Below are 16,064 nucleotides of genomic sequence, written 5' to 3' on the forward strand. Positions count from 1 at the left end.
ATTTACTTATATTCTGCATCTGGATCAACACTACAGTCACACACACACACATATACTATAGTAGGTAGTAGGTATATAATAATCAACAAGATTACACAGTCTTTGCTCTGTAGAAACTAGGAGTTTAGCACTCTGCTTAGCACAGCTGCAGAACAACTGAGTTATAAACATGGATGGCTTCTTGATAGGGAGCAGGATTCAAATTAGATTTTAAAACAGAAAAGGACAGCTGTGACAATAGGAAAATTCTTCTACAAAACATTTGGTTCTCTTCCTTATAACTTCTCTCTTTATTAGGAACAGCATACCTATGGTAACCACTGTGCCAGCCCTCTTCCTTACACTGTTCTGTCTGCATTATGCTCTATTTTCTGGTTCCTCAGATAAGCTTAGTCAGCATGATTTAGCACAGAGGAAGGCTCATTAGCCTTGCCTAGAAAAGTGGTGCTGCTGAACAGCCTTTTGGTTTAGAAACAATTTTCAGGCCTTGCTGTTAACCTTATTTGCATCATGTTGTTGATTTTGGTTTATCTATCTTGCTCCTCTTTGTGAGCAACAGCTGCAGCTATTCATGAGGTTTTCTTGGCTGTCTACATAAGGTTGAGTGCATTATTTAAACTGTAGCATCTGTGTCACTGCTGGCTCACTAGCTGGTATTCTAAAGCGTCTGGGACATCTGACATGGTGACTTTGAGAGCTTTCTTCCTGCTCTGGCCAGCCACCATAAGCTCTTCACCTTTAGTTCATCTTAAAGGGACATGAATGAAACCAGGAGCATTCATTTTTTCAATGAATGGTGTGCTTCTAGAATGCGAGGTAAAATTTATAATCCCGATGTGTTGGGTGTTAACACGTACCAAAGACATCCATGCTCTTTGCCACAACTTAGGAAATGTAAGTATAGAAGTACTTTCTAGGGGTAAGTGTTTGTAGCATTGAACTGCAATATCAGAATATAGGTGGAACCAGTAAGGACAGAATCAAGAATATGTGAATTTAGCATGTTTGGAAGACAAATAATCATAGTCAGTACAAGCAATAGGAGAGGAGTCTAGAAGGTCTGGTCAGATGAGTAAAGAAGTCAAGTAGCCATTGCAGATGCTCAACAAATAATTGTTGAATGAATTAATAAGTGGTTGAATTTAGGGAGGTTTGTGAAATAGGAAAGTTATCAAAGTCAGAGAGAGTAACAGGGTCTGGTCTGACATTATGGAGTCTGAGGCAGCAACACTATCAAGAACAATGAAATATATTCTGCTCATATGAACGGAGCTATTTGTCCTTTGGCCTGTTTTATTCTTCCAGCTGTGTGTCATCGGCAGCTCTGAGTCCCAGGTGAGTAATTATAGCTGGAGAAAGTCAGGGGCCTGCAGGTGTATCCTGCATGTGATTGGAACAAGGGCAGAGGTGCTAGGATTACCAGGAGGTTCTTACATTAGCATTGCTTATGAACATTCTCACTTCCAAGCAGAATTTTATGCACGACAGTGGAATGCGCCCAACTTGTAAGCGAAATGATCTCTTCAACTACCCAGGGCAGTCCTTCATGTACATCTGCTTCCAGGCAATCAAGTAATCCAACCAAGGTTTATGGAAGCCTTTTGCAGCCAGAAAAGATGCTAAAGAGTATTAACTCTTTCTCTTTCTTTCAGGCACCATCTTAATATAAATAACCAGAATTTCTTTTGTTTGGGAGTGGTGAAGGCTAAAATCTTACTAAAATTAGAACAACATAATCCTACTTCAGAGATAGGGAGGTCTCATCTACTCCTAAAAGAGGGTATCTACAGCTCATCATATGTCTATAGTTTATTCCTCCTTCAGCATGTAGAATGAAGTCATGGTGTGGGTTATGGTGGAAATAAATGAGTGGCTGCTTCATTTTATAAATTACATTTTGGTCAGGTTTTAGGTATGTTCTAATTAGGCATGTTTTAATAGAAAATATTGATGTGTTTGAGAAACAAATCCCGAAATTCTTACCAGTCTTTTGCAGTTATTATTTGTAAGTAACTGGGTTTACTAATAGTTCCACGTGAATCTGTGTTCACTATTTTAACTTAAAAACTTTTTTTAATAAGGAAATTTTGAAAATCTCACTATAACTTTTTCAGTGTGGATGTGGCCCATCTAAAACCTTCAGAAACTAATACCTCAAGTAGCTATGCTCATTAACATTTTGCAGGAAGAAAACTGTATGCATACATGCACATTTTCTCTCTGGAGAGACTGGCTCTGAGCCAATACAGCAAAAGAGGAAAAAATACACTTGCAAAGCACAGTTAACTCCCTGACTAAATGTGTGGAGGAAAAATCTAATTTGGCAATACTGGAAGGATGTATATTTTGAAACAAAGGCTTCTTTTGGAAGCTTGTGTCATATTAGTTGGCCATGAACTGAACAAGAATAACAGGCAATGCACTTGTATAAAACCCAGCTGCTGTCTCTAATATTTGGTAATGAACTGCTTTTTGTATATGAAGATGACGACACTAACCAACTGGAACTATGGCATGTGCTGTGAACAGTGTCTCCAGGAGCGAGGCTGGATTATTTCAATTTTCCACACTCTAGGGCCCAGCCCCTGTTGGATCTTTTGCACATATTTGTGCAAACAAGGTATAGTCTGTGCCCAAGTAACAGAGCCAAGCCAACTGGAAAATAAAGGGGTTAAATCCATGACTTTGGTCTACTTAGTCCTGCATTCAAACACACTGAGCTAATCATTCATACATCATTGAGTATTACAAATGCGTATAGTCACTGAAAGTCACAAATAATAATTCTCTCTTTTATTCTGTTCAGACTATAGGTGGCCCATTGCATAGGTTTCAATTCATATCATATGACTGGGTTATTTTGAAAGGGATTAGATTTCCTATAACATGGCATGTGACTTATTTTTTTCCAATTATTAAAGACAGTCACTAATTATTGTGCTATCCCTGCCTCTTAGTACTCAAAGAGAACCTGCTAATAGTTACAACCCTTTTGTTGTTCTTTATGTTTAAGACAACAAGGAATATGATGCCTATCTCTCTTACACAAAAGTGGACCAAGATACTTTAGACTGTGACAATCCTGAGGAAGAGCAGTTTGCTCTTGAAGTACTGCCAGATGTCCTGGAAAAACACTATGGATATAAACTCTTCATCCCAGAAAGAGACCTGATTCCAAGTGGAAGTAAGTACTTTCAAATTTTGTATTTAAAACGTTCTGTTTCTTTTAGGATGTTATGTGAAGGCTTCAAACATCAGAGCCAAGTATTTAGACAGTTGTTTCTCATAGTAGAGTTTCTTAAATCCAAATCTTTCCCATATGCCTGTGTTCTGAATTTCTAGCATCTGAATATTTTTAAAGGCATTCTCACTAATATTTTGAGTATGATTTCTAAATTGTGCCATAATGGTCATTTTTATTATATTGCCTTAGTATCCTGAAAAGCATTATGATCTTTAAAAAAATATCTGTAAAAGTTAGTTAAAGCCTTTTCAATATGTTTCAGTTCCAAAGCTAGTCTTCTGTCACTGTGTTTCTACTTATACCTACAATTATTGTCACTAATGGCTTTGAATCTATGCCTTTCAACCTTGTTATTCATTACGCCTTGTCACTTATTTCCAGATTTATGGAAAAATCCACTTAAAAAGGTATATTAGGCCATTGGGTACAGCACTCTCACTGTGTATTTAAATTATTTTCAAGACACTTGTATGCTAGGCTTGAATGCCATTTTAAGTTGTACTACATATTGAAAGCTATATTGAGGCTTTCAGAATAAATTCAGTTTCAAGTCAAAATATGTACTTTTCTCCCTTTAATGTCCAGAGTGCATACACATACACAGTAAAGTGTAAGGAAAACACAGAGAAATCTAAAACATTGTCCCTGTTTTTGAAGAGCTTAAAATGCCATTGAGGAAAATATAAGTGCTAGAACTTATTTGCATATAAGTACTGATATCCTTGAGAAGGGAAGATTGAACTGGTAACTACAAATCATAACATGTTAATTTCAACATGTGATAATAACAAAATAAAAAACTTATATTCCAGTACTTGACAGTGTATAAAATAATTTCACATACATTACTTCATTTCATTTTTACAGTAACCCTGTGTTGCGAGAGAGTAGGTACTTATGTCCTTATGCTGAGGAAGCAAAACCCCCAAATCGTCCAAGATAAACAGTTGGCAAATGGTAGAGGTGGCAGTGGAACCTAGATTTATTTGACTTTGGTTCTCACTCTGCTAGATCATGCTGCTCCTCAATAATATTTATTCAGATTACCAGCAGGCTACCTTGGTCACTAAGCTGACAAAAGACAAATGGAAACAAATGGGTTTTGATTGTTCATCTCTTTTCTTAGGGTTCATTTATGTCTGTATATGTTGATGTGTGCACATTAGTATGCACATTTAGACATGCATAGAAAGGAACAAAGAAGGCAATATTTACTGGTTTATTTTTTCCTACTCCACAAATGTAAGAAAGAATTCCCCAAGCTTCTTATCATGGTCCTTCATTCTTTTCTTTCTGCAGTTTTCCCCATACTACCCTATATTTATTGTTTCTGCAAGGAACAGCCTGATACCCCATTTTTATGACTTGAAATACTATTCTACTTTTGTTGTTTCTCCAAGGAACATCCTGATACCTCAGAGTTATTTTTTATTCTTCTGTGTCTTTCTCCCAAATCCAGTGTCCCTTGCATTTTTTTCATTCTCACTTTTCCATCTTAGTGTAGGCCCTAATTATCTAACTCCTTCAATGTTAATTATCCCTTTACCTTCCTTATCTTTCCTCCCATCCATTCAGCCCCACTAATATCATGTACATCTCCTTGATCATGTCACTTCCGCATTCAACAAATGAATCATTCACTATTTACTACAGGATAAAATTTATAACCCTTAGCTAAACACTTCTACAATCTTTTGCCAACCCAAATTTATCTCCTAAATTTATCTCCTACCACTTCCTCTACTCATACTTTCCACTCTAGCCAAACTGTGCCTTTGATATACATTGTATGTCCTTGTAATGCATTTGTTAATGTTAGTCCTCTATGAATTTGGAAATCCTACTTATCCTTCTCCATATCACTGCCTCTGTGAAAGGTTCATAATAATCTCTCCAGCCCTAGAATTTATGGTGTATAATCACTTATTCGACAGTAGATTTGTTCTCCTGTGACATTTTGCATTTTAAAATAATTTTATTAGCTTTTCATCTATTTATGTCTTTTCTAGCCAGCAAGATTATAAACTCCATGAGGGCAAGGACTATATCTCATTTATTTTTTGTATCCTTATAGTCATCTAGCAGAAGACTTGAGCTCATTAGGTGCTTCATAGATGTTTATTGATTTTGTTTGAAAAAATGTCATCAGGATGGGCAGAGATTTTATAGTCCACAGAAAATTCTTTTAATGTTTTAAAATCAGACTGAGTAGGGGCTTGGATCTTAGGTTCTAAATGGTGCACAGGAAGACTCCTTTTACAAGTAAACCATTTGGGACAACTATGCAGTTTTTAGATGCAACCACTGGAGGGTGTTTGATTTTAATCCTTCCTTCCTGAACGAGGAAATTCATGTTCTCTGAATTCCGATTTGCGAGTGTAACCTACAGAGGCTCTTAAAAAGGCCCTTTGACAATTTTTCTTTTCCATCAACATTTTAGAGTTAGCTGAGCAGTCACCATGTCAGGATTAACGAGTTTTTCCTTAGCATTTTTAGCACGCATTCAGGAAGTCAATGAAGTATATGAATAATATACTTGATTTACACATGAATGACAGAGTAGAACATTTTGACTTGGTGTATATGTGTTATTAAAGAAGCTTCTGTGGTCTGTATTTTCAACCATTGGTACAGATTTAATGCTTATACTATATAAATATAGACACATTCCTGTGGGGGGCGGGGAGGGAGGGAAACCTAGTTACAGTATTATAAGCTGTGTTTGTCCCTCACATCTCATTTAAAACATGTTGACCTAAGACTACTCCTTCCTCTGAAAACTAGCAATGAGGCCTCTGAGGACTATGAAAGCAGACTTCATAAAATCGTTCTTGATCCACAACAATAATTTTCTATGAATCAAATTAATGACATCTATGACATAAACCCATTCGTATTTAATGTCTTCACTTTTGATATATCTTCAGTCTTTTTGTACTACTCTCACGGTATTCCAACTCAACTTCATCAACACACAAACCTTTCCAATGTACACAGTTTCAAAAGTACATGAAAATCTCTCTCTCTCACACATACATACACACACACACACACACACACACACACAACCAAGAATTCTCAGAAATCTTGGTTTCAAAGATGTCACTTTCCAATGTGAGTTGGAGGTGTCTGAACCACCCATGCCCTACCAGGGATATGTTGTCCTTTGGCCATTATGAACCAGCAGAGATGGGGAGATTTGATGCAAATATTTTTCCTAAATGCTGAAACTGAGTGTTCCAATCTGGACATTATTTTCCTGGCAGTGACTACCTTTCCATTCTTGAGCCTGTGGCCAGGATCTTCCTTATGTTTTCTCAGGTTGGGTGCCTAAATATGGCAAGAATTCTTACTTTCCAGTAAAAGTTTGGTCTGTCTTTTCCCAGACTAGAAACATCTGTCCCTGAGAATAGTGAAAGCAACTTTGTTGCCAACAGGCATCTGAATGTCAGAAGTGACAGGCAACCAGAAGAAAGCCAGATAGAAAACACCCTATTCAAACTGCCTAGAGACACAAACTTGAGAAGTAGAGATTTTTCTCACCCATGCAGCTGCTGGGTTTTGTGGTATAAACTACTCTACACAGAGCACATTGTGTTCATGGGGCCTAGAGGATCCTTGAGGAATGAACAGATGTGCTCTGAAGCTGACATGTGACCAACAGAACCCAGCTGTGCAATTGAGATCCTGAGATTGGGATCATTTTTGGATGAGTACCGTTTAGGCTCTTGGGCCTATCTTATCTCAGTGTTTCTGTAGAGATTAAATAAAAACCAAAAATGTAAAAAGTTATTGAATCAGGCTGAGGGCCACTGGTCAGATGGAGAAAATAGCATTCTAAAACTAACAGTAGAAACAAACCAATCCTGTACTCTGTGTTTCCCTTTAAAAGTAAGAAGGTAAGGTGCTGAAAGGTGCATATGCAATATTTATTAACAATTATAAATTAAACCAGCTTTGGATGAAGCTTTAGAAAAAGCTGCAGATGTCTAAGTGGACTTTGAAGAGGAAAAAAAAAATCCATGGAAGGCTGTTACCTCAATTTTCCTTTCTATTTATAGAAAGACTATGAGGATCCCTATGTGAGTTGTTCATGCATGATTGCATTCAAGAAATACACTAGAAAACTAAAAATATTATCATGCTTATGGTTTATCGGCCACATCTACTAAGATTATATTTATGAATTTAGCCTCACATGTCAAATTATCTTTTCATTTGTCTTTATGCTCAATTTTCCACGAAGGAATCCTAAGACTTTCAGTAATTTAAGGGAAAAAGTATAATGTCTGATTACATTCTTGCATTTGGTAGACTTTCCTCACTAATCTAATCTTCAATTCTTTAATGCTTAGTACTAGCCATGTGATTGTGCTGCCAATGAAATGACAAATGATTGGAGAATACATCTGGTGTCAGATGATCCCTAGTCACTTCTGAAGTGAGGCATGCAAAAAAAAAATTTTTGTACATGGATCTGTAAGTATTCATTGCCACTAGTTCCTCTGATAGCCGAACAGATTGGACACCATTTAATTAAGTTGTCCTTGGGGAGTAATAAAATCATTTTCCAGACAATCTGATGTCTGTGACCTAAAACGTTTGAGGCAGGTGTGACATGAACAACCATGGAAATTTAACATATTGTGTGAACTTTACTCACATGGAATAAAATTGTACGTGTCCACCATCCCTTTCATGTTAGAGTCAAGAGAGAAAAAATTGTACTTCAATATGTCCAGCAGTGTACTGAGGTCAACAGAATAATGTTTCTCATCAAAGTTTGAGGTAGAGGTTAGAGTTGATTATGTAGAATTTCATTCAGAAAATCTGCTGTTTGGGTGGCACAAAGAAAAGGCATCTCAAAAAAAAAATAGTATAAAACCAGGATAAGATTGTCTTAAGTACTGAAGGAAACACAGAAAAGACTGTAAGTAGTAAGTGGCTTTGTTCCATATTCATTAAGGCTGCACCAGTGAGAATTAGTTACACTACAAGCTTTTAGGGTTTCAGAAGGGAGAAAGAAAGAGGTGAAGGGTATTTTGCAGGTTCGCTTTCTTTGCTGCTCTCCACTTTCTGTTTCTTTCAATCGTCTCTAAATGTGTCCCATTCCCTACCTCTACTCTCTGTGAAGAGGTGAAGAGAGAAGATAAAAAAGACAGAAATGTGGACAGCATTCAGAGTGGATTCTTCACACTGCCATGCTTCCCCACTCACCCACAGGTGAAATGTGAAAGTAAAGGGTTCATTACTAGAAATATAACCTCCAAACTCAGAACTGTAAATACATACAATTCCCGGTAGTCATAAGGTCTCAGCAAATTCATGTTAGCTGCTGAGTCAATGACTAATCAAAATTAATTAAGACCCTCATACTATAAAGAACAAAACTCCCTCCTAAGAAATTTAGTTCAGCTAACTGTAAATTATCAAGCCAAGAATTTGGAAGGGGAGAGGGCGGGAAAGGTTTTTGTAGGACAAGTAATATCACACGTATTTAGAAAGGCTCCCAGCCAGGCATGGTGGCTCATGCCTGTAATCCCAGCACTTTGGGAGGCTGAGGCGGGCAGATTGCCTGAGGTCAGGAGCTCGAGACCAGCCAGGGCAATGTGGCGAAACTCCGTCTCTTCTAAAAATGCAAAAACTAACTGGGCATGGTGGCAGGTGCCTGTAATCCCAGCTGCTTGGGATGCTGAGGTAGGAGAATTGCTTGAACCCAGGAGACAAAGGTTGCAATGAGCCAAGATCACGCCACTGCACTCCAGCTTGGGCAACAGAGTGAGACTCTGTCTCAAAAAATAAAAATAAAAATAAGAAAGGCTTATCAAAAAAAAAAATAAGAAAGGCTTCCTATACACACACACACACACACGCACACACACAGAGACACATGGCTAAATTAACATTATATAACCTCAATCTCCACGGCAAACAATAGATACAGAATCTTACATCTGTCAGAGACAGAATCAAGACCTAAAATCTTTAGCAACATCAGCCAAGATAGACTCAACGTGTATAACTATGCCAATAGGTTAATTTTTAGCATCATTATATAAAACTCAGATAGTATTTTTAGTGAGACTACATTATAAAGTAACCCACTGTAAGCCTCTAGTTATAGCAAATGTGAGATGTTTTCCCCAACTATGCAGTGATGAATAATATATTTTTCTTTGATATATAGGAAACATATGTAGGCTTGATTTTAGATCTTGATATATTAACCTATAGGTTTTATAAATATTGCTGATAGCTATAAATTAGCTAATGTTCACCAAAAATTAGTGGAGTATTATCTCTTCTGATGCATCTTGTCTCAGCCTAATGATGTATCTTTTTAACTAATAATAGCTGCTGTGCATAGCTGTGAATTTAAGCGTATCAAATTACTATTTTGTGAATCTGGAAAGTAAGAACTTATGCTTTTGTTTACAGGCTAAGTATTTTTATTTTAACTTCTTAAAAAATATATCCTATATGCTGCTGATAATGACCTTGACATTAATGGAGGTGTCAACACAAAAATAATTTATAAGAAGCTAATTGATTAGTTTGAGAAATCAGATGGTTAGTAGGCAATGGTAAGACCACATAAAAATTCATGAATATAGAGTTTTTTCTCCCATGTCCTTTTTGTCTACATCTGCAGTAGAGTGGCCTGAGAATTAAGAAAGTACTGAGTTCTTTTGGAAAAGTGTATGTCTCCCATTAGAAGCAATTTCTTTTGGGGCTGCCATTCTTTCTGCTTCTATTTCCTCCTTCAGTTTGCCTTTTTCCTTTGTTAATGAATGGCATAATTTGCTTTTAAGTCACTTTTCTAGATCTAATTCTACTTCTCCTCTAAATGCACTAGAATTTTGTTTTATACAATGGCCCTTGAAAGAGATTTTAAAATTGAATTTGCTTTGTTCTTAATAAGGCTTTAGATAGCAACTTTCTTTGCTTTTTGCAAATACTGGTGCTACTGGAATGATATTTTTTCATCTCTCTAATAAGTACATATCCCAAGAAGTCTAGTGGCAAGGCATTTTATTCCAGAATATTTTCCTAACTCTCTGTCAACTCCCAGCAGAGACAAAAGGAATAGTTTTCTTTCATTTGTACTGACAATGTGAAAAAATGAATTTATATCAATTTAAGCACCCTATCAAAACTATGTTCAAGGAGACTTTTTTCTTTCTCTAATTGTTGAAGATTATAAATAGGTTAAATGTACTTGGCTTTGTTTCATGTCTGATAATCTGCTGTGGTTTCGCAGACTTGTCTAGAGAAACAGAAGGCTATCAGACACAGCCCCTTTTGGTCTTTTCTGTCATCATTAGTTACATCAAACCACAACTTGCAAAGAAATGAATTAGTGACCTTTTATTTAAGGGATATCTCATATTTTTATGCGGAAAAAGTCTTTTAAGGGATTCCTGCTACTCACTTGCTAAATTTGCCAGAACAAGTCAGGGCAAGATTTAGTGAGTATTCATATGTGCTGTGGATTTAGGGATTTTTTTTTTTTGGAAAACATTGCTTTATTATCTCTTCGTGGTAACACACTTTTAAAAACGTTTTTTGAAGATTTCTAAAATGTCTTCCCAAAAACCCACAACCCTATGAGGGCAAACCCCACTGCCTGTCAGGGACTACTACTAACTATGGACTGGCACTGTCTTAAGTTGATACCTGTTTCTGCTTATATTATTTGGAACTTTTCCAAACCCAACCGCCCTCCTTGATCTTTAATTCAGGGGTTGCAAAACTTCTTTGTAAAGATCCAGATAGTAAATATTTTAGGTTTTGTAGATTACATATGGTCTCTGTTGCATCATATTCTTCTTATTCTTCTCTTTTACAACTCTTTAAAATATATCTATATATATCTCTCTCTCTCTCTCTCTCTCTCTCTCTATATATATATATATATATATATATATATATATATAATTCTTAGCTCACAAGCTGTGCAAAAACAGGACATGGGCCTAATGTATCAGTCTGCAGATCACAGTCATTGGATGCAGACATACAACCCCGAGGTGAAGGGGAAACTGGGGCACTTGCTTCATAGAAGCCAGCAACAATTCCCTGGCTAAAGATTAGCAAGTAAAAACTATGAACTCTACCTATTTGGTCTCTTCCTCATTTACTTTTATTTTCCTTGATGGCTAGGTTCTTATCTTTTCCCAAAGACAACAAAAGAAAACTTAAGAAGAGAAGGAAGAAGGAGGCAGAGGGAGGTAGGAGAGAGAGGAAGAATGGGATAGGTAAAAAGAAAGAGCAAGAAAGAAAACAAAGAGGGAAGTAAAAAGAAAAGAGGATAAAAGGGCAGAAAAAGAAAGGGATAAAGACAGAGGTAGAAAGAGGGGAATGGGGAGAAAAAGAAAGAAAAACAGAAAGCAAGCCAGAATATGGAAGCTAGGGCACAGTCTCTCCTTCTTTTCCTTAGAGCCAGTAAGCCCTTAGAGGCACCTCCCCAGCTGCTTTCAAACACTGAGGTTGCTGCCCAGCCACTGATCATCATCCCAAGAAGTGAAATGTGGGCTTCACATCTGAAAACTTCCACTTGGTTTTTCACCAAGTGAAATGGAACACGAGATTCAGGGCCCAAGCAAATGGCTTATGTTTTCTTTGGGACACTAGGGCTGTGTCTGCCCAGGGAAAATTTTGATGTACTGACTGACTGACTCTAGTGCATATGATTAATGTATATATAGGGCAAACCAGGATAATTCAGACCTTTTTTCTTCTACAGGAGGTTTTCAGCCGGAATTATCTGGATGGTTGCCTCAACTCTCCACTAGGCTTTGCCAGAATAAGCACAGCCAGTGGAGTATGCAGGAGACAGGGACCACTCCCTCTCTCCAAGGTTCCCTTTAACTCCCACACCCTGTGCAGCTGAGTATAGTGGGACCTGTACTGACAGGCATTCCTTCTGGGGGCAAATGTAAATTCTGTCTGATAAGTCTCTCTAAGAAGCCCCAAGAACCCTAAATATTGCATACTGCTTAACTGTCAGATGGCAAAATATAATAGATGGATGAAAGGAGAGAACCATACTAATGGAGGGAAAATGTCACCCTGTTCCTTTCCTCATCCCAAAAAGAAGCTAGCAAAGCCAAAGCCCATGACACCCCAATCAAATGAATTAGTACATGTGCGTACAGTTTCTCTTATAAGTTTAGATACCTGGGTTGTAATTTCTTTTCTTTGAGTTGATAGACTCATGTATAGATATAGCTTTAGTTTCTAAAAGCATAGTTTAAAAGTGCATTTAAGGCTGAGAACAGAGGATTGCTTAAGGCCAGGAGTTTGAGACCAGCCTGAGCAACACAGTGAGACCCCACCTCTATGAAAAACAATAGCAATAAATTAACAAAGCGTAGGGGCTGGCACCTGTAGTCCTAAATACTCAGGAGTCTGAGGCAGGACGATTGCTTGAGATCAAGAGGTCAAGGTTGCAGGGAGCTGTGTTTGTGCCACTGCATTCCAGCCTAGGCAACACAGCAAGACTCTATCTCAAAATAAATAAATAAATAAAAGTACATTTAGACTACAAACTAACACATACAAATTCTGTTGTTCCTAGAGGTACACTTTATGTGACAGAGTGCTACTGACAAGGTTTGTACAAGGTTTAATTTTTTAAAATGAAATTACAAGCTGTAATTAATTAGGGAACAATACTACTCAAAGTAACCCCTTGGTAAATTATTTTGTGAAGAATGATTCTATAAAATTAATTATGAATTCATAATTCATCTGGTAAAACTGTATCTTCATTGACTCCTGCATTGATATCATGATTCTGGGTTTGGGTTTTGTTCTGTTTTGTTTTGGAGAAAAGGTAAAAAGAATAATGAGAAAAATGCATGATAGTTTATTTTACTGTATCTTACAGATCCAACTTCTAATGATGAAGCTTCCCACATAACTTCTTTCTTTTTGGGAGCAGAAATAAAGGAAGAAAATGAAGAGTCAGAGCTGTTGATACACTGGGAAAATATTTTTCCACTCTGTTGAAACTTTCTACCTTTCCTTCCCTTCTGTTTCACCAGTTCTCTAAGTGATAATTACAGAGTGATAACTCCCCAGTTACTATTTGTGTGGTGGTTTTTTTGTTTGTTTGTTTCATTTTGTTTTTGCAGATTTCACTGCTTATTTTTTCCCCTGAATGCATAATCTCTAAAATAAAGCACTCAAAATTCTTAAAAGTTCCCTCTCTACTTAGACACTGCCTTATCCCGACAGATACAGTCATTGTAACTACTGCATGAGAAAGATCCTGAAATGTATTAAGTCAAAACCCAAAGAACAGTAACAACAAATTGTTAAATAGGCAAATCTATGTGTATCTCTTAAAGGTTTCTTATTTATCTGTAGGGTATATAGAAAGTTTGCTCATTTTCACTTGCAAAAGTTTTCTTGCTGCCAAGTAGTGAAAATAAAACTTTAGAAAAGAGAGATCATCTGTAAAATACACATCTGTAAAATAAGTTTCTCTTTTCAAATTGCTTGTACTGAGCTGTTTGGTGGCCCCACGATATGTGCTGAGTGTGACTCCTTGAAAGCAGTCTGTAACCTTGGGCAGATTTGTGGTGACAAATGTTGCTATGCTTCTTTCTGTAAGCACTGCTTCTGCTAGAGGGCACTGTACATTAGACAAGGCCTTGTGTTCTGCTTCGGAAAGACAGCTCTCTGGTGTAGCACCTGTGTCTAAGTCTCCATTTGTTAAAACATGTGTGTGTTTCCCTTTTTGGCAGATAAGACTTTGGGAAGCATGATTCCAAAGGGATTATTTCATGTGATAAATAAATCCGGAGTTAGTTGAGTGTTTTTCTACCATGTAAAAGCCATAGATAACATATTCACCTCACTTTCAGAATTGCTCCACAAAGTAGGGCAAATACTTACTTTTCAGTTGGTAGACTCCTTCACTGTTCATTTCACACCACCCCCCACCTCCGACTCTTCACTCTTCCTTGGAACAAAAGCAGCTAGTTCCAATTAAACTCATGGACACAAACCACTTCCCTGTCTCTAGGTTTGAAGGGCATAATGGCGAACCTAAGTTTGCAAATGACAGAAATAATTGGAGAAACAAGCTATGATTCTAGAAGAGATTTTCCACCATCTCTATATCACAGTTATCTCTCAAGTAGTTAGTATACATAGCCCCCTCCTTGTTTAGTAGTTGAGAACTAGGGGCCATACATACAGTTAGTATTTGTCAATTACAATAAATAATAGTAATAAAAATAAAGAAAATTAGAGAAGAAAAGCAAACAAACCCCATAAATACGGTAACTCTGCATTTATTAAAAGGCTCCATTTCTCTTTTCATCGGCTCCTTGATTAGTTGTTCACTAGCTTGGAAGCCTGACTTGAATTAAATTAATACATTAATAGAATGTATTAATTAAATGAATACATTAATAGAAATCACTGAAATACGCATAAGCTCTGAAGAAGTCAGAGTTTATGTTAGCCAAAAAAACACTGTAAGTAATGGTAAGGGAAAATAAAATAATGATTATAAGCAGTTTGTTTTTCAGTTTTAGGGAAGGAAATGTGCAATACAAGAAAAGAAAATGTGATGGACTTTAGTGAGAGACTGGATCTTTGCTATACTAGTGTGCAAACCTGGTGCTTTAAAGACTGGCAATGTCTTTGTTTTACTCTTTCTCTCTTTCTGTGATTTGTAGCATACATCGAAGATCTCACAAGATATGTTGAACAAAGCAGAAGACTTATTATCGTGCTAACTCCAGACTATATTCTCAGACGGGGATGGAGTATTTTTGAACTGGAAAGCAGACTCCATAACATGCTAGTCAGTGGAGAAATCAAAGTGATTTTGATTGAGTGTACAGAATTAAAAGGGAAAGTGAATTGCCAGGAAGTGGAATCACTAAAGCGCAGTATCAAACTTCTGTCCCTGATCAAGTGGAAGGGACCCAAAAGCAGCAAATTAAATTCTAAGTTTTGGAAGCACTTAGTATATGAAATGCCCATCAAGAAAAAAGAAATGCTCTCTCGGTGCCAAGTTCTAGACTCCGCAGAACAAGGACTTTTTGGAGAACTCCAGCCTATACCCTCCATTGCCATGACCACTACTTCAGCTACTCTGGTGTCATCTCAAGCTGATCTCCCTGAATTCCACCATTCAGATTCAATGCAAATGAGGCACTGTTGCAGAGGTTATAAACATGAGATACCAACCACGACCTTGCCAGTACCTTCCTTAGGCAACCACCATACTTATTGTAACCTGCCTCTGACGCTACTCAACGGACAGCTACCCCTTAATAACACCCTGAAAGATACCCAGGAATTTCATAGGAACAATTCTTTGCTGCCTTTATCCTCCAAAGAGCTTAGCTTTACCAGTGATATTTGGTAGTGAAAAATAGGAATTCCTCTGAACAGCTAGATGAGCATAGAGAATTTCTGCTATACCAAGCATAAAGTACACCTAATAACGTTGAGGTGTTAAAAAAAGTGTTTGAAGAAAAAGGTACAAAAATGGCTTTTATACTTAAATATTTTTGTTTACATTTCCAGAATAGTGGGGGGAAGGAAGGACCTGCTTTTGTAGTATGGCGCCTTGTTCTAATGTACAGTTTTGATTTCTTCCTGAAAACAAAATTTTAAAATCCTGTTGTCTTAGAGTAGGTTTTATGATAGCACATGGACTGCATGCTTAGTAGGTGAGCTGTCTTGCCCATATTTAAAAAGATTTCAGTATTCACATGGTATTTGAAATAAAGAAAATTTAAAGATTTTTAATTGAATTTGAAAATTCTCCACCAAGTTTAAGGGGAAAAAT

At 37.1% G+C, this 16,064-nt stretch overlaps 1 protein-coding gene across 1 annotated transcript in view; it reads left to right on the forward strand.

Annotated features, from left to right (window-relative positions):
- IL1RAPL2 (interleukin 1 receptor accessory protein like 2) overlaps positions 1 to 15,702 on the forward strand; it is a 604,886-nt gene extending 589,184 nt beyond the window's left edge. Inside the window, exons 8-9 of the mRNA XM_050775873.1 lie at positions 3,014 to 3,184; positions 14,941 to 15,702. Coding sequence (XP_050631830.1) covers positions 3,014 to 3,184; positions 14,941 to 15,638 — 869 coding nt within the window. The 3' untranslated portion in view covers positions 15,639 to 15,702. The remainder of the gene's footprint in view (positions 1 to 3,013; positions 3,185 to 14,940) is intronic.
- The last annotated feature ends 362 nt before the right edge of the window (positions 15,703 to 16,064 follow it).

Source organism: Macaca thibetana, chromosome X (genome assembly GCF_024542745.1).
Source record: "Macaca thibetana thibetana isolate TM-01 chromosome X, ASM2454274v1, whole genome shotgun sequence".
Taxonomy (NCBI): Eukaryota; Metazoa; Chordata; class Mammalia; order Primates; family Cercopithecidae; genus Macaca; species Macaca thibetana.